At 42.5% G+C, this 23,966-nt stretch overlaps 1 protein-coding gene across 4 annotated transcripts in view; it reads left to right on the top strand.

The window, feature by feature from the left end:
• LOC138741452 (tyrosine--tRNA ligase, cytoplasmic-like) overlaps nt 1-23,020 on the top strand; it is a 59,740-nt gene extending 36,720 nt beyond the window's left edge. For 2 of the 4 annotated variants that reach the window (XM_069895576.1, XM_069895577.1), the window contains one exon: nt 534-2,928. In XM_069895576.1, coding sequence (XP_069751677.1) covers nt 534-644 — 111 coding nt within the window. In that variant the 3' untranslated portion in view covers nt 645-2,928. Of the gene's footprint in view, nt 1-533; nt 2,929-22,625 lie in introns of those variants that run through there. The other 2 variants (XR_011343505.1, XR_011343504.1) reach the window with 2 other exon arrangements.
• The last annotated feature ends 946 nt before the right edge of the window (nt 23,021-23,966 follow it).

The raw sequence follows: 23,966 nt of genomic DNA on the forward strand, positions 1-23,966 counted from the left end.
AGCCTCATTCCCGATCATGGAAACCACATATTCACTTGAGACAGCTGCATTAGATTGGATGTGGGAATATTAGCAATTTCTGATGAAGTGATTGGCAGAAGCCATTCCTTCATTGCACAAGGCAATGTTGTGGCCATGATGTCTTGTGGCAAAATTCTCAGGAAGTTTGAAAGATGTCAGGACAATTTTCTAAAAGATTCCCACCAATCCTAGTTCCTTTCATGATACTTTTATGCAATAATGTTAAAATCTTTTAGGGAGAAAAAAAGCTTGGAACAATTGCAGTTCAAACATAGCTCTTGCAAAGTGTATATGACGGAATTGAGGAGATTGTACTGGCCGTTCGCTCTGCCAGAATAATTCAAAATTAATCAGGCCACAATTTATTTCAGTAGCCATATTTCTATCCCTGTTGATCAACATTCACTCAGGTTTACTTTGCACAATATTATCTCTCTTTTTGTACATTCCAATACAAATATTAAATGTTGCACAAAGATTTTATTTTAAATTGATGTTTATTTCATTTCCAGATTGATTTCAGGATTTCAGATGATTACACTGCCCAGTGGCAGAAGAAGAATTTTATGACAAAACTTGGTGCCATTACATGTAAATCACTAAAAGGAGGAATTATAAGTTAATGAATAAGCCCTACTTGGAAATGCAGAGATTGTGTTTTCGAGCATTCAGACTTCAGCTCTTGTCGTATACAGTAAGGATGTTCTTATGAATAGTAATTAGTATCTAATGAATCAATTATCAATGTGGCCCAATACATTATTGCTATCGTACCATCCTTGCACGACTAAAGGGGATGATTATTGTGGGCATTTTCATTGTAACACTAGATTTCTTGACATGGGCATTTTGATCGTATGCTAATCTGACACTTGAGTAATTGGATATTAAAGATCCTAGTTGGCGTTCCAGCAGTGATTTAACCTTGATGAAGTATGAGAAGCAGAAGGAACAGAGCGTCTCACAAGCTAACTCTCCCCTCCTCAGCACGTCATCAGGCATCTCCTGCCCCATCTCTGAGTCTGTGATTTCTACATTGACATTGTGAGTAACTTTTAAACCCACAAATCGGAGAAGGAACAGGTTACCCTCAATCCCGAGGTGACCTAAGGAAGAAAGATTAAAGCAAACATTTAAAAAATGTAACTTTTTATTAATTTAACAATACCTCCAAATTTCCATCAGAACAATATCCATTTTTTTTTTCTGGTTTATTTGGCTTAACACTGCTCCCTAACTGAAGTTTATCGATATTTGCAAATTGGTTTTATTCATTAAAATAAATCATTGATTATATATACTCTGCCTCAAAAGCTTGGTATGATTTTAGTCATCAATGACTTCTACCAATGGAGGGAGGGCAGGGGAATGCAGCTGGTGGAGCTGTTGTCTCGCATCACCAGGTTCAGCTCAAGCTCCCAGTACTGTCTGGAGAGATGGTGGTTTTCCATAGCAGCTTCAGTTTCCTTCGATGCCCCTAAAACATTGGCAGGTTGCGATATTAATTGGTCTTTGTGAATTGCCCCTAAAACATTGGCAGGTTGCGATATTAATTGGTCTTTGTGAATTGCCCCTAAAACATTGGCAGGTTGCGATATTAATTGGTCTTTGTGAATTGCCCCTAAAACATTGGCAGGTTGCGATATTAATTAGTCTTTGTGAATTGCCACAAATGACTTGTAGCTTTGGTGGTAGAATCTGGTTGAAATTTTGGAAAAGTGCTAAGAATAAAATGGAATTAATATAATTTGGTGCAGATTTTGTGGACTGAAGGGCCTGTTTCATTGCTCTGTGACTGTAATTAAATATTCTTTATTAATTGGCTCCTTGGTAAGAGTGTTGTGAGCAGTTTTGGTTCCCTTCCCTAAAAATGAAGATACATGCCTTTGAAAGAATGCACTGACTGATTCACCAAACTGGTTTCTGGGAAGGCAGGTTTGCTATATGAGGGCAAATAGAGTTGACAAGGCTTGAATTTTTCAGTTAGGCGAATAAGGGGTGAAATTTATTAAAGGGTTCCTGCAGGGAGCTGCTTTTCACTCTGGCTTGGGAACCTTTAACCAGGATAAGGGATAAGCCATTTCACACCAAGATGAGATTCCTAAGTGCAACGTTTGGTGAATCTTTGGATCCCAATTTTGATTAATTCAAAATAACTATAATTAGATTGCTGCTTGTTAAGCGAATAAAGAGGAGGTGCTAGCAAGTTTAAATAAGGTAGAAAAACTGCCATGACTTTGATGAATGACTCATGTCTGCCCATTGCTGTTAATTCTTACAAAATTTAATGTGCAAGTAAAACTGTTTTGAACAAGAACTTTGTGGAAATGTGGTTCATATGATGCATGGTTCTGTTGTCAACAATGTAATTGGATTACATGTTCTTGCACAGGAATTTGTCAGTGGATCAGATCAGTCACCATCTCAAACATTAAGCTTTCAGTTCATTATGATTCCTGCATGATTTGAGGCACCTTCAGTTAAAGGTGAAATACAAATGATAAAATCATTGAGAAAGATTTTTAATATGTTTAAATTTTATTTACAGCACGGATGAAGCCAACTCTGGCCTTTTAAACCCATGCTGCGCAATTACACCCAAATTAACCTACAACCCCATACGTTTTGGAGAGTGGGAGAAAACCGGCGCATCTGGAGGAAACCCCACGCAGACATGGGGAGAATGCACTGTTATGTGTCCAATAGACCCCAAAACCCACCAGCAATAGATATGGACCAAGACAAAGGGTTACTTAAATAAGAGTTGATTTTAATTATCTTTGAACATGAAAATAGAATCAAACTTTAACTTATCTCTATTGACTCACTTAACCCCCTTCTAATTCTAGGTGCACATGTGTGTAATGTGTGTGTAAGTTCAATAAAGTTATTTGGTTCACAGTCCAATCTCACTGGTTGCAGGCAATTCTTGAACTGTGCACAGAAATTAACATTAATAAAGTTCACCAGGCTTTGGTGCTTAAGAGATAAATGGTTACCACTCTGAAAGGTTCTTGTTGGTTTTTAGAGAGAGAGTTTTTCTTGTTCCAGGACATCCACAGCTGAATCCTTTTTAATCAGCTACCCCAGTGTCTTGCTGACGAAACTTGCCCCCTTCAGGGTTCTCCAGATGATAACCTCTTTCTTTCAGGTCACCACAGAGTTCCTTCCTGTTTTTCCTATTCCAAGGGAATCACCATACAGCCAGTCCTCTCCTTTGACCAGGCCGTTTTTCCAAAGCTTGTCCCTCTGGAAATGATGTCTGTGTTCTCTCTCTTCCCCGCACCCCCCCCTCCCCCCACCCCCAAACAAGATACTTTTTTCTGTTCTCTTTAAAAGCTGCCACTGCATGATGTTATGTTGTTACATTTTTTGCCTTTTGCAAATAACATTCCATGATGAGTCTCAGCAGTTTTGCAAAAGCTCCAGCAAAAATTCTGTGTTTTAAAGTATTTCTGTGTGACCTGCTCTAACAAACCTTTCCCAATTTATCTCCCAAACACCTCTATATACTCATCGACAGCGCCAGAATCGAACTCATGTCACCAGTGCTGTAACAGCGTCGCACTAACTGCTGTGCTAACCATGCCATCAATGGTTTAAGTTAAAATTGTTTCTTTTCATACAAATTGGCAGGGACCACACAAATCCTAATTCTTTGCCTCTTTAAATTGAAGATGCTTGCAACTCTAGCTGAGAATGAAATATATTAAAGCAATTCAAATTCACAAAATTATAATGACAACATCAATAAATAAATAAATGAAAACAAATTCTCAAAAATTTAAATGTCTATGTACACTTTATTTTCTAAAGTATGTATTGAGGAACACAAGGCATTTCAAAATTATGTTGTGATTAAAAGAGCAAAATGTTGAATGCTTTTTAAAATTGATTGCAGAGATAATGTACATTATTATTTTCAATAGAAAAGCAGTATGTACTTTTTTCATTTTATTAATTTAGATTCTTGATTTCCAGCACCTTTATTGCAAGTGCGACCTTGGAATTGAAAGATCTGTCCACTTTAATTATGCACTCTTCAAGATTCCTTGTATTGCAGATTATTGATCTCATGTAAGATTTACTAGAAAACAGCTTTATGAGGATTAGATTGTTTGACGTTTACTTGATTTTGATGTGAGAAACCACCTTTGAGCTTGGCGTTGCTGATAATATATGTTGGCTTTTAGGGTGGAGTTAGCACACAGATAAGGCATGATGATGGATAGGAGATGAAGAATATCTTGAAGACCATTTTCACGCTCTTAAAGCTAAAATAGTTCTGAATCATGCACAAATCAGAGAGATGATGCACATTCAGTTGAGATTGGATGTAAAAAAATAGATGGAGTTCTCATTGGTTTGAATTTTGTGAAAATTGATTGGATATTTGGTCCTTTGTGCATTTGAATTTAATAATTTGCCACCTTTCAATTTTCAGAACGTTACAAGGAAGCAATCTGGTAAATTTTAAATAGGGACAATACTCAGCGATCCAAGAGATTCAAGATAGAGTTAAAAACATTTGCAGAGATTCATATATGTCAGTTCCATTTCCCCATTCGTAAAGCAGCAAATTCTTAAAAGTTCCTTGTCCTGCCATGCTACCCAATAAAGTACAGATTGCTGCTTCTTTCCCCAAGATGGGCATCTAATCCTCAGGTGAGTCCAGACACGTCAAAAACAAGTACAATAAACTTCTTAAATTATGAAGTTAAATGTAAGTGAATACAAATCAGAATGGATAGAATTAATAGGAATTAACTTTAAAAAAAATTAAAAGAAATGCTGTATGTGAGAAATAGATCATATTAAGATGCAATAACTTTATATTTTACATCAATTTTTACTTGTTAGATAATAGAGCCTGGTATAGTTTTGGAGTTGCACTTTGTTATCCATTGTGATTGAGGAGGTGGTCAAAAGGATTGATGAGGGCAGGGTTGTGGATGTTATATACATCAGCTCTGGCAAGGCCTTTGACAGAGTCCTCAAGGTAGGATGGTCCAGATAAAATTTATGGGATCCAGGGTGATTACAAAATTGAGTTAAACAAGAAAGTCTGCAGATGCTGTGATTGTAGTTTAATGCTCAAAAGTGATGGAAGAAACTCAGCAGGTCATGCAACATTCTTTATGTCAAAGATACATAACCAGCGTTTTTGGCCTGAGCCCTGCGTCAAGGTATGACGTAGCAAGCAGGCACCTGATAAAACGGTGCCGGGGAGGGGGGGAGGGGGGTGGAGAACTGGGGTGGTGGCATGGGGAGCCACACAAGCTCACAGGCAAGAGGTCATCAGTGGATATGGGTAGGAGGGCAGAAGCATAAAAGCTGGGAAGTGATGTGGGAGGGGATAGCTCTCTAAATGGGAGTGGGGTGCAAAATTGAAATGGTTGGCCACTGTGAGGTCCCTGCTATTGTAGTGGACAGAACTAAGGTCCAGTCTCATGCTGGATGCAGTCTCTGATGGTAGAGTAGGCCACAATGGGAGAATCAGATGCAGTAGATGACCCCTGCAGATTCACAGGTCAAGTGTTGCTTCACTTGGAAGTACTGTTTGGGGGCTTCGAATGGTGTTGAAAGAGGAGGTGTGGGGCACAAGTGTTCCATTTTCTGTGGTCACAGGGGTAGGTATCAAGCAGTCCCTGCAGAAGGCAGAGTGGGGAGGAGAAGGGAAAGATGAGATGCATCTGATGGTGGGATCCTGTTGAGGATAACACGTTGGATGGGGCTGGGGGTGGTGGGGGGGGGGGGCAGACGGGTGTATGGTTGGTGATGACAAAGGGAATCCTGTCTTGGTGTAGGGATGGAAGGTCCCGGGCAGATGTGCAGGAAATATAGATGCAGGTGAAGGCTAAGTTGATGGTGGTAGAAGGGTCCCATGTTTTTTGAAGAAGGATGATCTGGAATGAAACACCTCATTCTGGGAGCAGATGTGATTACAAAATTGGCTTGGTAGTAGGAAGCCAAAGAAAGTTGAGAATAATTGTTTTCTGATTGGAAGCAGTGGTGTGATGATTAAGTTTGCAGATGACATTAAAATAAATGGTATTGTGAATATTGCAGAAGGGCTTCTAAAATGCCATACTTATCTGGATCCTGTGGTAAAGTGGGCAAAGGAATGGCTGATGGAATTTAACTCAGACACATGTACATCCAACTGCAGACTGTGTTAAGGAGCTAAATGAACTCTGGATCATTTAGGAAGCTGAGGGGTTGATAACAGGACTTACAGGGAGGCAATCACAACTAGGAGGCAGGTCGCTGGGTGAGGAGAAAGGAAATAAGCAGTCAGTGTAGGGTATCCCCATGGCTGTTCCTCCCAACATGTGCATTGCTTTAGATATTGTTGAGTGGGATGATCTAACAGGGACCTGCAGTCAAGTCTCTGGCCCAGAGTCTGGGCTTTGGCTCAGAAGGGAAGAGGGAAATGGAAGTGAACTGTAGTGAAAGGAATTCAATTGTCTGGGGAATAGGTGAGAAGTACTGTGGATGAGATAAAAACTACTGGATGGCACGTTGCCTCCCAGGTTCATGGTCAGTGACATATTGGATTGAGTCCATGGCATTCTCAAGTTGAAAGATAAGCATCTGGATGTCATGGTCAATGTAGGGACCAATGACATGGGTAGGAATGGTGTCAATTTATATTTCTTCTGGATAGGCTTAAATTCAACAACATGAGCTTAAGTTTTCCAATTTTAGGTAACTCCACTGTGGTTCCACTGTTTCCAACTTTATCTGCTCCTGTTTTCAATGTTCTCTCGAGCCCTTCCATTCTGCTCTCCCACTCCCTGTGGTTTCCTCCCCCCCCCCCCCCCCCTTGCCTCTTCCACTTTCTTATGTTCAGTATTCTTTTTAGTGCTTGCTGTTTCCTCTTTTTACTTTAGTTGACTGTTTCTCACCATGGATGCTGCCTGACCACTGAGACCCTCTAGTTTTTCTTCATTCACCACTGAAATAATTTGTTCAATTTATTAGCATTCTCAACTTGCATTTATGGGTTAAACAAGGAACTTTGCAGACGCTGAAGTTGAGTGCAATACACAAATGTGCTGGAGAAAATTAGCAGTTTATGCAGCATCCATAGAATGTAAAGGGCAACCATATACCTGGCAAAAGGTCCAGGGTGAAACATTGGTTATCCTTTGCTTCCTCTGGATGTTGCGCTGAGTTTCTCCAGCACTTTTGCATATTGTATTTATGGGTCATGTGCTCTTTGCCAAGTAGATGATGATTGGATGCTGCAGAAGCCAACTAACAAGAATGATGGAAGAGTTTTTTGATTATAAAGTTGCATTAGTATAACAGCATTTTCAGACTAATGGGAGAGATGCAGGAATTGAGGATGGATATTGCCAAAGGATTAAGTAAAATAGAAAATATGTGAAAGTGAGCAGAAAACCTAAAGTAGTAGTGTAAGGAAAATTTAAGAATTGGATGTCACTATTCCTTTCAACCAACTGGCAGTGTTGTTAGTCATTCACAATCCAAACAGTAATGGTCTAATTTGTATGCCTTCCACACACACCAAAGTCCATCATCTGAATTTATAGCTGTAGAGGTCACATTACGGTTTATGAAAGTGGCCTTGTGACTATGATTTTGTATTAGCAGCTGGAGGTCCCAGCATAGTAGTTTATGAAATTCAATTCAATAAACTTGTAGAAAAACAAAGGTTGGAATCCCTAACCAGAGAATGCTACATACACTGACAAGCTGCTTGTGCCAGATACAGCTATTTTTGACCTTTTCTCTGTCAAGTAAGTTCACAAGAGAAAGAGGAGCAAAAGTAGCCCCATTGGCCCATCGAGTCTGCTCCACTGTTCCATTAAGAGCTGATCCATTCTCCCACTTAGCCCTGCTCTCTCGCCTTCTCCCTGTAACCCTTGGTGCCCTAAAGTTCATACACCACACAAGACCGAACATTAGAATCAAAGCAATACAATGATCATTATATTTTACATATAATGCAGAGAATGAAATATTTATTTTAAGTAGTACAGTAGTCTCAAGACTGGACAGTCATATAATAGCACTCCTGTATTGGTGTCTTTTTCATGGAATAGCACTTTAATAATTCCTTTTGTGACAGGTCCATCAGGTTCCTTTGTGTAATTTCATATCCTTGTATTGGGCTCTTGTGATGCATTTTTATGCCTTCAATCTTTTTAGTCGACTGTAATGCCACTCCTAGAAACCAAACAAGATTTGATATCTGCCATTTGGTAAAGGCATTCACTTTCTGGAGTTGTGTGTTCCTGACCCCTGGTCTGGGGCTTTCTTGGGTAATACCATGACCTAGTTCCTTTTGTTCATTTGTTCTTGTTCAGACTTGTTCATATCCAACTGTTATTTAATTCATGCTGCATTCCCATGGCCACAGATGTCTGAACTGTGCATTAACTGCTGAAGCAGAAGGTTGCTGTGTGTTCCCTTAAACACTGCTTCGATCCAGAGCAAGATTAATGTACACTCACCTTCTTGTTTTAGTGAAATCAACCTTTCAGCAAAGAATGAAGAAAGTGAAAATAAGGAGTCACCAGTGCACAAAGTTTTAAGGACATGTCTAGTCTTCAAAGATGAGACCACCACCACTTTCAACCAGAACCGAGTAGAGAGATTTAAGAAACCATAATTTGGCATCTGAGCTCACCAATAAACCTTTGCAGCATTGCCAATATGCTGATGGTTGCCATTAGAAATTCTGACTCAGCTCCACTGATCACTATGATCAAGACTGATGCTCTATTTCACACCTTCCTGATATCCCTGATGCTCTTACTGAACAATCTGCTTATTCCTTCTCTTTCCTGTTTGCCCACTTCTTGGTTCAATCTGCTATCCCTTCACACCACCTTTATCTCCTTCATCAGATTATTTTTTTAAAAAATGGTCAGGTGGAGGAAGATCAAGTACACAAGGTGGCATGGGTGATTAGAAGAGAAAAGCTCCTCATGTTGGAATCTGATAACAAGGAAAGATGAGAATTATGGTATAAAGAGAGACCAGAAAGGAACCGTGGGGTGGTGGGAGGGGAATAATTCAGTCAGGAAATGGAGGTTAAAGGGGACAAGACCTGAAAAAAAGGGACCGAGAAGTACAGAAGGTACCGAGGAAGAGGGAAGGATCTCATTAGCTGGAAATTAGAAAATTCTATGTTCGTACCATTGGGCGGTAGACTTATGACAGAATATATAGATATGTTTTTGGGAGATAAATTGGGAAACATACAAACACTTTAAAACAGATCTTATTTAAAATACTGGAGCTCTGCCCCATGCTAGATGTGTCGGAGCCAACAGTCTTTGCAAGAGCTCTGGAGCGTGTCCAAGAGACTTCACTTCTGGATTGTTTACAAAAAGGCAACAGATGAAAGATCTTGTTGGAGCCGCAGATTGTCTGGAGCTGTTCTAAAAGGGTCATGTGGTTTTGCAAGCAGAGAGAGGGTCAAACAGGCTTTGTCTCAGAGAATGATCACTTTTACAGTGTTCCAGCCAGTAACAGCAGCTGGGACTGGAACAGGACAAGCTGGCAAGCTTGTGGAAAACCCCATGTGGAAGGCGGGTTGTAAGTGCTTGATTCAGTCTGGTCAAGCCCTTGTGGTCCATGCAAGAGGAGAGGACTGGCTGTCTAATGTTTCACTTGGAATAAGGGACACAAAAAGGGAACTCTGTGGTGACCTGAAAGAAAGAGGCTATCATTTGGAGAACCTAAAGGGGCAAGTTTCATTAGCAAGACACAGAAGTGGCAGGGTATCCATCATACAACAAATCTCTGAAAACTGACAAGAACCTTCCTGAACGGTAACCATTTACCTTTCTAGCACCAAAGCCTGGTGAACTTTATAAATGTTAAATTCTGTGCACAGTATAAGAATTGCCTGCAACCAGTGAACTTGGAGGAATGAGAAGTGAGATTGGACTATGAACTAAGTAACTTTTCTAAACTTACACACACATTACGTACAATTGCACCTAAAATTAAAAGGGGGTTAGTTAAGTTAGTTAATAATAATAAGATAAAGTTTGATCCTGTTTTCATGTTTAAAGATAATTAAAAGCAATTTTTGTTTAAGTAACCATTTGTCTTGGTGAATATCTATTGCTGCTGGGTTTTGGGGTCCTCTGGGCTCGTAACACTGTCCAGGTGTTGTTCCTTTAGTTTACATTGGGCTTCATTCTCATGGTGGAGAAGGTCCAAGACAGATAGCATGGGAATTAAAAGGGGACTTGAATGGCAGCAACCAGGGAGTTCAGGATGCTTAGATGCAGTGCAGAATGGTCTCTAAGTCTGCATTTGGTCTTATCAACGTAGAGGAGTGTACATTGGGAGCATTGTATTATAGTCAGTGAGGTTTAAGGAGGTGCACATAAATCATTGCTTCACAAAGAAGGGGTGTTTTGATTCCTTAAACTGTGATGAAGGAGGAGTTGTATGAGCAAGTTGTATTTCCTGTGGTTGCGAGGGGAAAAGACCAGGTGTAATGGAGAGGTGGGTAGGGAGTGGACAAAGGGGGTCACTGAAGAAAAGGTTGGGAATGTAGATGTGTCAGGTTGTTGAGTCTAGTTACAGTTACTCTTCTTCCATGCCCCTCTGGTCTTTCCTTCCCCCACTTGTTTGTCCCGTCCCCTTCGACACCCCCCCCCCATCCCCCCTCATCTCCTCTTTGGTTCCATACCACTCAACCCCCACTTCCCCACTGAATTCTTTTGTTCTGTTTCCCCACTGGTTCTGTTCATCTGCTATTATTACCTTTGTCTTCTAATCAACGACTCTATCCTGTGTGACAGATCATACTCCACCTGACCCCCTTGATTTTTTTTTTGCCTCTCTTTCCCCATCTGGTATCTGCTAATCTACCTCTGTCCATCATACTTAGCCTCTCCCTGGTCCACTGATCCCAGCAGATTGTGTTTGGACTCCAATTCCAGTATCTGTAGCTGTGTTCTCGCACCAACCCTCTTTTCAATCTTCTTCAGCATGATGCTGAACTAAGCTATGAAAGACCTCAACAATGAAGACGCTGTTTACATCCGGTACCGCACTGATAGCAGTCTCTTCAATCTGAGGCGCCTGCAAGCTCACACCAAGACACAAGAGAAACTTGTCCGTGAACTACTCTTTGCAGACGATGCCGCTTTAGTTGCCCATTCAGAGCCAGCTCTTCAGCGCTTGACGTCCTGTTTTGCGGAAACTGCCAAAATGTTTGGCCTGGAAGTCAGCCTGAAGAAAACTGAGGTCCTCCATCAGCCAGCTCCCCACCATGACTACCAGCCCCCCCACATCTCCATCGGGCACACAAAACTCAAAACGCTCAACCAGTTTACCTATCTCGGCTGCACCATTTCATCAGATGCAAGGATCGACAACGAGATAGACAACAGACTCGCCAAGGCAAATAGCGCCTTTGGAAGACTACACAAAAGAGTCTGGAAAAACAACCAACTGAAAAACCTCACAAAGATAAGCGTATACAGATCCGTTTTCATACCCACACTTCTGTTCGGCTCCGAATCATGGGTCCTCTACTGGCATCACCTACGGCTCCTAGAACGCTTCCACCAGCGTTGTCTCCGCTCCATTCTCAACATTCATTGGAGCGCTTTCATCCCTAACATCGAAGTACTCGAGATGGCAGAGTTCGACAGCATCGAGTCCACGCTGCTGAAGATCCAGCTGCGCTGGGTGGGTCACGTCTCCAGAATGGAGGACTATCGCCTTCCCAAGATCGTGTTATATGGCGAGCTCTCCACTGGCCACCGTGACAGAGGTGCACCAAAGAAAAGGTACAAGGACTGCCTAAAGAAATCTCTTGGTTGGGGAGGAGTCACGTGATGGAGTAGTGGCCGGACGGTGAACTCCAGCCCTCTCCAGAAAAGTCGGGAAAAACAAAGGAAAACACAAAGGCACAGAAATAAAAGTTACAGAAAAGTGAGTATAAAGGTGGAAAGAAGATGGCGACAAAAAAAGAAAAATCGAAAGCAACGGTAAGAAGAGAGGAAGAGAAGACAAAGGAGGAAAAAGGTGAAGGCCTTACCTGTCCGAAGAGGCCCGCTGCGGAGAGAGAAACCCGCTCCCTCAGGTCGGTAAATAATGGACTACAAAAATGGTTCTCAGAGCCGAGTAAAAGTACTTCGCGCATGCGCGATGCGAATGAAAAAAAACACACCGACGGGAGGGGGGACCAGCTGGGGAGTCGATCTCCACAGCCGGCAACGACAGCTGCAGAACACCTGCAGTAAGAAGAGACCACAGAAGACAATAGAAACAAGAAAGAAGAGGAGGAAAGGGCATCAAAGAAACAACAGATGGTCAACCCAGAGGAAGAAGAAGAGGAAGAGGAAGAGTACAGGGAAATAGAAGAAGAAAAGAAAGGCAAGGTAAAGGATATACTTGCTCTTATTAAAGGATACATGGAGTCATTTAAAGAATGGCAAACACAGGAATTTAAGGATTTAAGATAAAGAATAAACAACACAGAAGAGAAAATAAATAAAATGGAGATGACCTTAACAGAAATGGGAAAGAAAATGGACAAGATGGAAGAGCGGGCAGTAGCAGCAGAAATGGAGGTAGAAGACTTAAAAAAGAAATTGGAGAAATCTAATAAAAAAACTAAAGAGACACAAGAACTACTAGCTCAAAAAATAGATACAATGGAAAACCATAACAGAAGAAATAACATAAAGATAGTGGGCCTTAAGGAAGATGAAGAAGGCAAGAATATGAGGGAGTTTATAAAAGAGTGGATCCCTAAGACCCTAGGATGTCCAGAACTACAGCAAGAAATGGAAATAGAAAGGGCACATAGAGTATTGGCCTCTAAACCACAACCACAACAAAAACCAAGATCTATTGTAGTAAAATTCCTAAGATATACTACAAGAGAAAAGGTACTGGAGAAGACAATGGAAAAAGTAAGAGAGGGCAACAAACCACTGGAGTATAAAGGGCAAAAAATCTTCATTTATCCAGATATAAGTTTTGAACTCCTAAAGAAGAGAAAAGAGTTCAATACAGCAAAGGCGATTTTATGGAAGAAAGGGTATAAATTTATACTAAAGCATCCAGCGGTATTGAAAATATTTATTCCAGGACAACAAAACAGACTATTCTCGGATCCAGAAGAAGCACGAAAATTTGCAGAACAATTACAAAAATAGACTGAGGGAGGAAGACGGGTAATGAGAGTAAAAATGATCACGATTGATATGTATGTGGGTAAAGACAAAAATAGACTGAGGGATGAAGACGGGTAATGAGAGTAAAAATGATCACGATTGATATGTATGCGGGTAAAGAGGTATAAGAGTGAATAGAGACAATGAGCATACATGAATGTATCTGTACTTAGAGGAAAATATAGATAGTATAGACAAGAATTAATAAGGGAAGGTAATGGAATAGAGAGAATAAGGAGGGAATTAAAAGAGTGACCTTTGTGACATATGAAAAGTGAAATCTTTTCTGGGGGAGGCGGGGTGGGGGGAAATAGCGGTCACTGCAAAATCAGTTGACGCTTGCGAGTGGATTCGCAAATCCAAATGGAGAGGGGAGATGTGGTTGTCCGACAAGGGATAAAGGACAACTCAGGAGGTGAAGGGGAGATTGGGGATAAATAAGATAGAAATAGGAGAATAAGGAAAATGTTGGATGTTGTAGGAATGTTGTCTTATAAAGAGTTGAAAATAAGAAAACAGAAATGGAAAAGGAGGAAAGGTAATGATGGAAAAACGGAAAAAGAAGATAAACAAAATATAGAAGGGCTACGCTGAACTATATGTCTTTAAATATTAATGGAATACATAACCAAATTAAAAGGAAGAAACTACTAAATTTAAATGAATAAATGTATTCCATTAGAAAAAATAACATATAGGTTAAGAAATAATATTGAAATATTCGAACAAGTATAGGAGCCTTACATTAAATACAATAGTGAAAACCTACCGGGGACAAACATTACCTAAGTTGATGGAAGGAGAAGGAAAGAAAAGAATGGACTCAGTAGAATTTCTGGTGTAATTTTGTTGAATGACAACATTGTCTGACTGGCTTAATGCAACCTAGATTGTATACCTAAAATGGATGGGGGGGGGGTGGGGGGGTGGTTTGGGAGGAAAGGGGGGGGGGGGAGAAAAAGTCACTGTATATGTGTGAAAAAGAAACAGTGTATATCATGGCTAATGTGATTTATGGTGTGAAAAATAAAAAATTTAAAATAAAAAAAAAATAAAAAAGAAATCTCTTGGTGCCTGCCACATTGACCACTGCCAGTGGGCTGATATCGCCTCAAACCATGCATCTTGGCGCCTCACAGTTCGGCGGGCAGCAACCTCCTTTGAAGAAGACTGCAGAGCCCACCTCACTGACAAAAGGCAAAGGAGGAAAAACCCAACACCCAACCCCAACCAACCAATTTTCCCCTGCAACCGCTGCAACCGTGTCTGCCTGTCCCGCATCAGACTTGTCAGCCACAAACGAGCCTGCAGCTGACGTGGACATTTACCCCCTCCATAAATCTTCATCCGCGAAGCCAAGCCAAAGAGTCTGTGTATCTCTAATCAATCCAATTTCTCCTTGTATGACAGTCCTGCTCTCTTGGGTATTCAATGAATCTTCATCGTACTACTCTGCCAAATAGATCCTTTGCCAAAACAGCACACAGTACTCTCAAGTGTGGCCTCACCAAAGCCCTGTATAATTGTTATGAGATATCCTTGCTTCTGTTTTCTAAATCCCAGGCAACAAAAGACACCCGCATATTCACATTAGTGAATGGTGTGCAAGGAAACCAGATCCCTTTTGATGGATCACATTTCCAATCTATCACTATTTAAATAATACTGTGCTTTTCTGTCTTTGACCTAAAGTGGATAATTTTATATTTACTCCTGTCATGTGCTGATTCAATCATCCAACCATTTATCCCAACCAATTTTGTCACCAGTAAATAGGAATATTAATTACTTCATGCTAATCATTGATACAGTATATATTGTGAATAGCCAGGGCCCAAACACTGTGGTAATCCATTAGTTGCTGTCATCTACAGTTTAAAAGACCCTTTTATTACTTCTTTCCTCGATCATTAGCTTAATACGGCAATGGCAGAGAGTATCTGGTACTTTGTTATTAGCTTGCTTGCTGTCCAAAGTCCCAAACCATCTTGTCAATAAAATAGCTGGATATTTGAAGCTGTAGCTGCGCGAGACTGGGGTAACAAAAGTCTGCTTCTCATTTATGAAGATGACATGATCTATACAGATTCCATTTATTGAAGGACAAGGTTGTTCATAGACAGCGCCTTCAAATTTTTCTTCCCAGTTATGTCTCAGCCTGTCAAATTCCTATCTGTTAAAAGAACTGCCTTTGGGACAAAGAAATGTTGCATTGTAGCACGTCTTGAAATTTTGCCCACGTCTTGAAAACAAAATTCCAAATAATAGCCTGACCAATATTCACTTAAACAATTCTTAATCATCTGGCACTTGCACAAACCTTTTGTCATTTATTTTAGCTTCTTTCCCTTTGTTCCACCAAAATTTCTGCATTGTTTCAGTTTTATCTTGAGCACCTCCATTTGGCTAATGTATGAAGATAACTTACTTAATTTCACTACATCACTAAAGTAGAATCTGTTACATGAAAGAAAATCTAAATTCCTATCTTTGATGAAAATGTTTTAAATATTTGAAGTGGGTCAGGCAGTTGGAAGAGATAAAGGAATTGTAGGATCATAGAAAATAGATGCAAGAGTAGGCAATTCAGCTCTTTGAGCTTGTACCTCCATTCTGAGCACATGACTTAAGTACCCTATTCCTGTTTTTTCTCTGAACCCCTGCAACATCTGACTCCCTTTAAAATATATCTAACTGGCCTCAATAACTTTCTGTGGTAGGAGTTCCACTTTATGTGTGAAGAAGTTTCTTCTCATCAGTTCTAAACAGCGTATACCTTATCTTTAGACTGTGAGCCTTTAATTGTGGACTTGTGGTGTGCTTGAGTTATAACTCGGGAAATAAGACACACACAAGGAATGCAGTTGACTCTAATGAACTGGCTGCTCTCTTTTATATAGTCAGGCTGACCCTGGCTGTCATGCCACCGTCGGGCGTAGCCAGTGTTCCTTCAGCTCCGATTGGTGTCTTCAAGATCCGCCGTCGGTGATTGGCTGGATTGGCCTGTTTTGGTGCTGTCATCGACAGGCGTGGTCTGTGCCGCCTTGGGCGCTGATTGGCCCTTTCACGATCCGGCGATTGGCTGAGCCTGTTTTGCAGCGGCCTATGGGAACAGGCCGCTGACACCTCGTGCTGTCCGTGGATTGCTGTGTTTGAATGGTGTCTTCTGTATCGGCCTGCGGTGACAGCTATAAGCCACTACATGACACCCCTCCCCACCCCCCCACCCCCAGAACTGGTGATCGGAGAGATATTAGTACATTTGGAAGGCCTGCCCCTGCAGCGAGGGATTGGGAGTGTAATTGGTTGACTGCTGTCCAAATGTGCCAGTTTGAGCCAGTCAATCATCAAAGTCTCTTCCCTGCCACCGATGTCCAGAACACAGGTGGACCCATTGTGTTGGAGGACATGGTATGGCCCCTCGTAAGGTCTTTGGAGAGGTGGTCGGTGAGCAACGCGCCTCATGAAAACAAATTTACAGTTTTATAGATCAGGGATGGCCATGCGCTTTGGAAAGTATTGGGGCAAGCGTTCGCGCAGTCTGGCTAGGGTGGTGTCTGGTGGCTCTTCGGGGTACTAGCCAAGAATTCATCTAGAATAACTAGGGGCACGCCGTTCACCATCTCGGGTGCGGATGTATTGAAATCCTCCTTGGCTGCAGTTCGAATGTCCAGGAGAACTCATGGCAGCTCATCTGTCTAGTTGGGCCCTGAGAGTCTGGCCATGAGGGGTGATTTGAGGTGCCTATGGAACCTTCCCACCAATCTGTTGGCTTGTGAGTGATATGTTGTTGGTTGGTGGAGTTGTATTCTAAGGGTATTGGCCAAGGATGCCTATAGGCTGGAGGTAAATTGGGCTCCTCTATCTAAGGTGAAATGTTCTAGACCCCAAAGGGTGCCACCCAGCTGTTTAGCAGGGCCTTAGTATGGCTCGGTGGATACCTCAGGTGACAGGACTGATTCAGGCCACCTGGTTGAACGGTCAATAATAATGAGCAGGTATTGAACACGTGACACTGATAGTGGGCCAACAATGTGTCTGAACCTTCACTATGGTGGTTTGAAAGTCTGGAGAGGGGCCTTAATGTATGTCTGGATTTTAGCAGACTGACATTGTGTGCAAGTCCTTGCCCCACTGACTGACCTCTTTTCAGAGGTCATGCCAAATGACTCTGTCATCTACCATTCTGACAGTGGTCCTAATAGAGGGGTGTGCCAGATTGTGGAATTTGTCTTTTGCAATTGGCTGGGATGATTTGGCGTGGCTTACCAGTATCTGTGTCACACAAAAGAGTAATTTCACCTGGGCCAATTGGGGCGTCCTCCAACTACAGGCTGGTTACCGCAGTTCAATAAATTGGGACTAGGGATCTGCCTGTTGTGCTTTCACCGGGGTCATGTAGTCAATGCCTAGGGTGGGGGCATGTATGGCAGAAATGGTAGATTGGGACAATGTGTCAGCCACCACATTGGATTTTCCCGCGATGTGACTAATGTCAATGGAGACTTCTGAAATATAAGAAAGGTGTCTGTTTCCCGGCTGACCATGGATCTGAAACTTTGCTGAAAGCAAAGATAAGTGGTTTATTGTCAGTGAAGATCTTTGAATTTCTTTTCCTCTAGGAAATATCGAAAATGCCTCGCTGCCAGGTACAGAGCCAACAGTTCGTGGTCGAACACTCTGTATTTCAGTTCCGTTGGCCTGAGGTGCTTGCTTAAAAAAAAAGGCTAGTGGCTGCCATTGTCCACATACCAGCTGTTCAAGCACACCCCCGACTGTTCTATCGGAGGCATCCACTGTGAGGGCTGTTGGGGTGTCAGGCCTAGGGCGCACCAGTACTATTGTGTTGGCCAGAATGTCCTTAGCAGATTGGAAAGCCTCAGCTGCCTCATTTGTCCATATAATGTCTTTTTTGTGACTAAAATGAGGGAGAATAATGGCCTCGTGATGTGGGCTTCTGGTATGAATCAGTGGTAAAAATTAATCATACAAGCAAATTCTTGTAGGCCTTTGACTGAATGGCCTTTACCTTCTCGGTCAGTGGCCTGGCCCCATCTTTACTGATCTGGTGCCCCAAGAAGTTGATAGTTTCACAACCGAATTGGCATTTTGTTGGGTTAATGATCAACCCATTACCTCAGGGAAGTGCAGAAAAGTCTTAAGTGGGTAGCAAGCTCGGTGTGGTCAAGGCTAGCTATCAGAATATCATCGAGATAGATGAAAACAAATTTGTGATCCCGGCCCACTGCATCCATTAACCTCTGGAATATTTGAGTTGCATTTTTTAATCTGAAAGGCATCCAGAGGACCTCAAAAAGTCCAAAGGGAGTGAATATGGTGGTTTTGGGGATATCATCTGGTTGGACCAGGATTTGATGATAGCCCTGGATTAAGGCAACTTTTGAGAATATCCGAGTCCCCTGAAGGTTAACAGTGTGTGTGGGGTACCGGATACTTGTCAGGCGTGGTAGCATAGTTGAGGCATTAGTTGTCTCCACTTGGCCTCTTCTCTCCTGATGCTTTGGGCACCATGTGGAGCGGTGAGGCCCATGGACTACCGGATTGTTGTACAATACCATGCACCTCCTTTTTGTGGAATTCCTTCCTAGCCAGCTTAAGTTTTTCTGGTGGCAGACAGCGTACCCTGGTGTGGAGGGGAGGCCCCTGAGTGAGATCTGGTGCCACACCCCATGTTTGGGTGTTGTAGAGGTGAAATGCGGCTTTGTAATGGAAGGAAACTCAGCAATAATGCATGCAAGCGCATTGTTAGCAGCAGTCACAGCAGGTACGGGGCTGAGAGTCTAGTGCCACTGAGTAAAAGGGTCTGGAAAGTCTTTGAGTGTACCAGCCTCTGCCCCTTAATGACCAGCAATAGAGAGTTCACTGGAGGAAGTCGGCCCCCAGGTGTGGCTGTCGAACAGGTGCCAAAGTGAACCTACAGGTAAAATGGCAGGAAATGAAGGGAAATGGTACAGATGCCAAAGGTGCATATGTTTGAGTTATTGGTAGCCCTTGGTTCTCAGCCCATCCTTCGGCTGCGGGCGTCAGAGGTGGAGGGTCGAAGGACACTGATTTCAGCCCCAGTGTCAACCAGGAACTGGTGGCCCGAGAAGGAATCTCATATATGAAGCAGGCTTTGACGTAGGCCGGCCTTGGCAGCCATCAACAATGGCCGATTCTGGTGTTTCCAGGGAATGCTCAGGGGGAGTGGCATCGACGGGAGTCTGAACTCCAACGTTGGTTATTAAAAACAGTACAGCTCACCGGTGGGCTACGTTGTTCAGGCGGTCAGTTGGTCGGTGGGCTTCCTCACTGGTTGCTGTTGTCGAGGCATAGTCACCTGTTCCTGTGTAGTGCAGGCATCTCTTCATGGTCCATAGCATGTCCACTCAGGTAGCTACCTTTCTGGGGTTGTCAAAATCCTCTTCTGCGATGAGCAGCTGGATGTCTTCAGCCAGCCGCTCCAGAAAGAAATAGCGGGCAAGACGTGTGGCCATCGTTGAGATCGAGTTTGTCACTCATGAGGGCGGAAAGGGCCCTGTGCCCCCAAACTGTCTATATGCATCAGTCGAGCCGTACACTCACACTTTGAAAGCCCAAAAGTGCGGGTTAGTAGCTCCTTGATGACCACATACTTCTCTTGCTCCAGGGGCTGCTGAAGGAAGTCAACGATCCAGACTGTGGTGTCTTGGTCGAGGGCACTTACTTCATGGTAGTAGCGCGTGTTGTTGGCGGAGATCCTGTGGCTGTGACGTCCAGAAGCTCGTCAGCTTCAGGGAGACCATGCTAATTGAAAGTTGGTTTTCCATTTTGATATGCAGTATTGGGTCCAAAAACATGATGTGGACCAGTCAGGGTCACCACTGTGGCGTGTTTCAAGGTTATAGCTCGGGGAAATAAGACACACACAACAAGGAGTGCAGTTGACACTAATTTAATGATCTGGCTGCTCTCTTGTATAATCAGGCTGACCCTGGCTGTCATGTCTCCGACAGGCGTGGCCAGTGTCCATCAGTGATGGCTGGATCAACCTGTTTGGCTGCAGCGTCATCGACGGATGTGATTTCTGCCACCTTGGGTGCTGATTGGCCCTTTTGCGATCCGTCGCTGGCAGTTGGCTGGCTGAGCCCGTTTTGCAGCAGTCTATGGGAACAGGCTGTTGAAGCCTCGTGCTGCCTGGTCGATTGCCTTGTTCGAATGCCGTCTTTGTCAGCCTGCAGTGACGACTGTGGGCCTCTACTAATTTCTCCAACATTAGGAACATTCTTCCTGCATCTAACCGAATTCCTGTTAGAATTCTACATGTTTCAATTAGATCAATTGGGCGGCATGGTAAATGCAACACATTTATAGCACCAGAGATTTGGACTGGGGTTCGAATCCCATGCTGTCTATAAGGAATTTGTATGTTCTTCCCGTGTCTGCGTGGGTTTTCCCGGGGGCTCCCACCTTTCGAAACGTACTGGGGGTGTAGGTTAATTGGGTGTAAAATGGGTGGCATGGACTTGTGGACCAAAAAGGCCTGTTACTGTGCTGTATGTCTTAAATTTAAATTTAGATCCTCTCTGATTCTTCTAAATTCCAATGAGTCTGTCCGCTCTCTCTTCATGTGCAAGTCCTACCATCCTAGCAATTAGTCTGGTGAACCTTCACCGCACCCCCTTAATAGCAAGAATTCGGAGACCAAAACTGTATGCAATACTTGAGGTGTGGCCTCATAAAACTGCAATATGGCCTCCATTCAAAGCATCCCGCAATAAATGCCATTTGCTTTCTTCACTCCTGTATCTATTCCAACTTTCAAATTACTGATTCACCATGATACCTCTGTCTCCTTACATCTCTCCTTTTCCTCATTTATCACCATAATAAGGTGTCTGCCTGTTACTGCAACTGGAATTGCCATGTCTTTTCCTGTCCTCCTAATCTGTCAAAACCACCCTACTGCCTCTTGGAATTTTCTTCACATCTAACTCTGCCAACCAGCTCATGCCATCTGAAAACTTGGAGCTATTACATTCAGTTCTTTTATCAAGATAATGAACATGTATATTGTAAATAGTTGAGGTTCCAGCAGTGAATCTTGTGGTTGGTCTTCTTTGGCTTGGCTTCGCGGACAAAGATTTATGGAGGGGGTAAAAGTCCACGTCAGCTGCAGGCTCGTTTGTGGCTGACAAGTCCGATGCGGGACAGGCAGACACAATTGCAGCGGTTGCAGGGGAAAATTGGTTGGTTGGGGTTGGGTGTTGGGTTTTTCCTCCTTTGCCTTTTGTCAGTGAGGTGGGCTCTGTGGTCTTCTTCAAAGGAGGTTGCTGCCCGCCAAACTGTGAGGCGCCAAGATGCACGGTTTGAGGCGTTATCAGCCCACTGGCGGTGGTCAATGTGGCAGGCACCAAGAGATTTCTTTAGGCAGTCCTTGTACCTTTTCTTTGGTGCACCTCTGTCACGGTGGCCAGTGGAGAGCTTGCCATATAACACGATCTTGGGAACACAACTAGTAACTGCCTGCCAATCTGAAAAGGACCCATTTATTCTCATTCTGTGCTTCCTGCCTGTCAAATATTTTCATCAATTGCCTCCTCTACTTATTTGGAACTCCAATCTCTCGTGCAGGAGCTTATCAAAGGTCTACTGAAAGTCCAGATACGCCACATCAGTTGCTTCACCCTTAGCCACTCTAGTGAAAGAAAGTCCCTTCATAGGCAGAGTGGTTGAGGATTACGCTGCATCCTTTGACGTGGTCGCCTCTGCATTTTTCCTGCATGTTGTCAACTTCAGAGGGCAGACGGACAGCTGAGCTCAAATTCCTGTGTCCACTACCTGATCTCTATTGCACCACCTTGATCCCTGGTTCAAATTCCCAGAAGTGCCTCTGACATGGTGATACGCCTGCTCACCCTGGTCCACATTTCTAGAGGTCAATGGTACCAGTGACATGGTAGGCTTGCTCTCTGTTGCACCTGATCCTTTCATGGTCCCGAACATATATGTTCCCCTTCTTTTTCCTCAACCATAATTAGGGAACATCATCTTCCCGCTAACACTGACAAATAATAGTACTTAATTTCTATGGTAACTGTTACATTGTACCCTGGGTGCAGAATCAATCACTAGTTGATGGCTATTTTCAACATATCTATATAGACTACTGTAAAACACTAATATTTTTGGTGCCAGACTAGCAGATTTCAGTGCCATTCTAAATCATTTTTTTGATCATATTAATTTTTCCAGTGATTGTGGTGAGTGAAAAGGGAGGGGAGGAAACATCGCCCATGAGCCAAATGCCAAATCATTGGGAGTTCCAAATAATTAATTATTTGAATTTTGTTAATAACCTCCATTATATAAAGTTAACAATTTCCTCCCAAGTTGAAATACTACAATATACTAATTACAGACGTTAATGTTTTCCAGAAAACATGCTGAATTCTGCACGAAGCAATCCGTATCAGCTGCAGCCTTCCAGGCAGTTGATAAATGTATGTATTTGTCAACACAGGTGACCAGACAACCAGCCTTGAATCTTAATCCCAAGCATAGGAAAGCTGAAGGAGCTGTGCTGAATGTGGCAGTTTACTTCAAAATAAATTATACTGATTATAATTTGTGCCGAAGACTTTTATGGATGCAATGAGACTAACATACTGGAAGGCAGAACTATTGAGTTAACTAGCTGTCTATTCATCTCTTGCTGTTTTGTTATCGGCACACTTGCCAACACATGTCTGCATTTCAAAAATATTTATTCATCCGGTGTCCTTCTGAGGCCATTCAGAGATGAACTGCAATAAAAATGAGAATCAACTCCATTTGCTTTATCTTGTCCTTTTTGAGTTAGACTCATGGTCTGGAAGTTTAAATGAGAATATCAGTGTGGCAATCTGTGCTCAACATTATAATGGAAAAAAATCTGGGAGCAACTGCTGTTAGATGCAGAATTGCAGAAATTGCTGTCATTGATCACCAATGTGTGACATTACAGCTTCTCCAAAGTTCTTAGCAGAAATCTATAAATTAATACATTCAGCAACTTTTTTCATAAAAGAAATGTGAAAATGTTGCCCCTTAAATGAATTTTTGATCCTGTGTCAAATCAAGATTTAACAGCTTCACTGGGCCTGACAAAACCTTTGTGGACTCTGATTTCCACGACATTGTAAATATGAATTCATAAATTTATATTTTAAGTTTGCTAACATTATTGCAGCTTCGTCCTTAATCTCATATAAATAACTATTCTTTGCTTCTAAAATATTATCGTATATACTCATGTAATTGTTGATACCATGTAACTTTTTTTGGCCCAAAAATTGAATGTTTTTAATGTAAAAATCGACCCCCCCCCACCCCCTTATTTTTGACCCCGACTGCCTGCCTAGCAAACCTCCTGACAGTGGATCCTTGCCCCAGCCACCTGCGCATCCAAACGCCCGACACCTCAAATGCCCTTTCATCCGAGCTTCCAATTCCTTGAACAATGCAAGTACTGATCAAGGTCAAAAGTTTGACTCGTGTAAAAGTTGACCCCCCCCCCCCCCCTCCCCATTTTGGGTCCAAAACAATTGTCCAAAAAAATTTGATGAATACACAAGTATATACGGTAGTTAGAAATTGAACCTTTATTTGTTCTCAGTGAAACTTCAGTAGGATTAACTGCCAGACTAGCTCACTTGCTGGATGCCGTAAGTGCTCAATGCTGATGCTTGACATTCCTTTCTGCAAAAATCTTTGTGGTGTGAGCCCTCCAGACAACTA

This window comes from Narcine bancroftii, chromosome 8, assembly GCF_036971445.1.
Source record: "Narcine bancroftii isolate sNarBan1 chromosome 8, sNarBan1.hap1, whole genome shotgun sequence".
In the NCBI taxonomy this organism is placed as follows: domain Eukaryota; kingdom Metazoa; phylum Chordata; class Chondrichthyes; order Torpediniformes; family Narcinidae; genus Narcine; species Narcine bancroftii.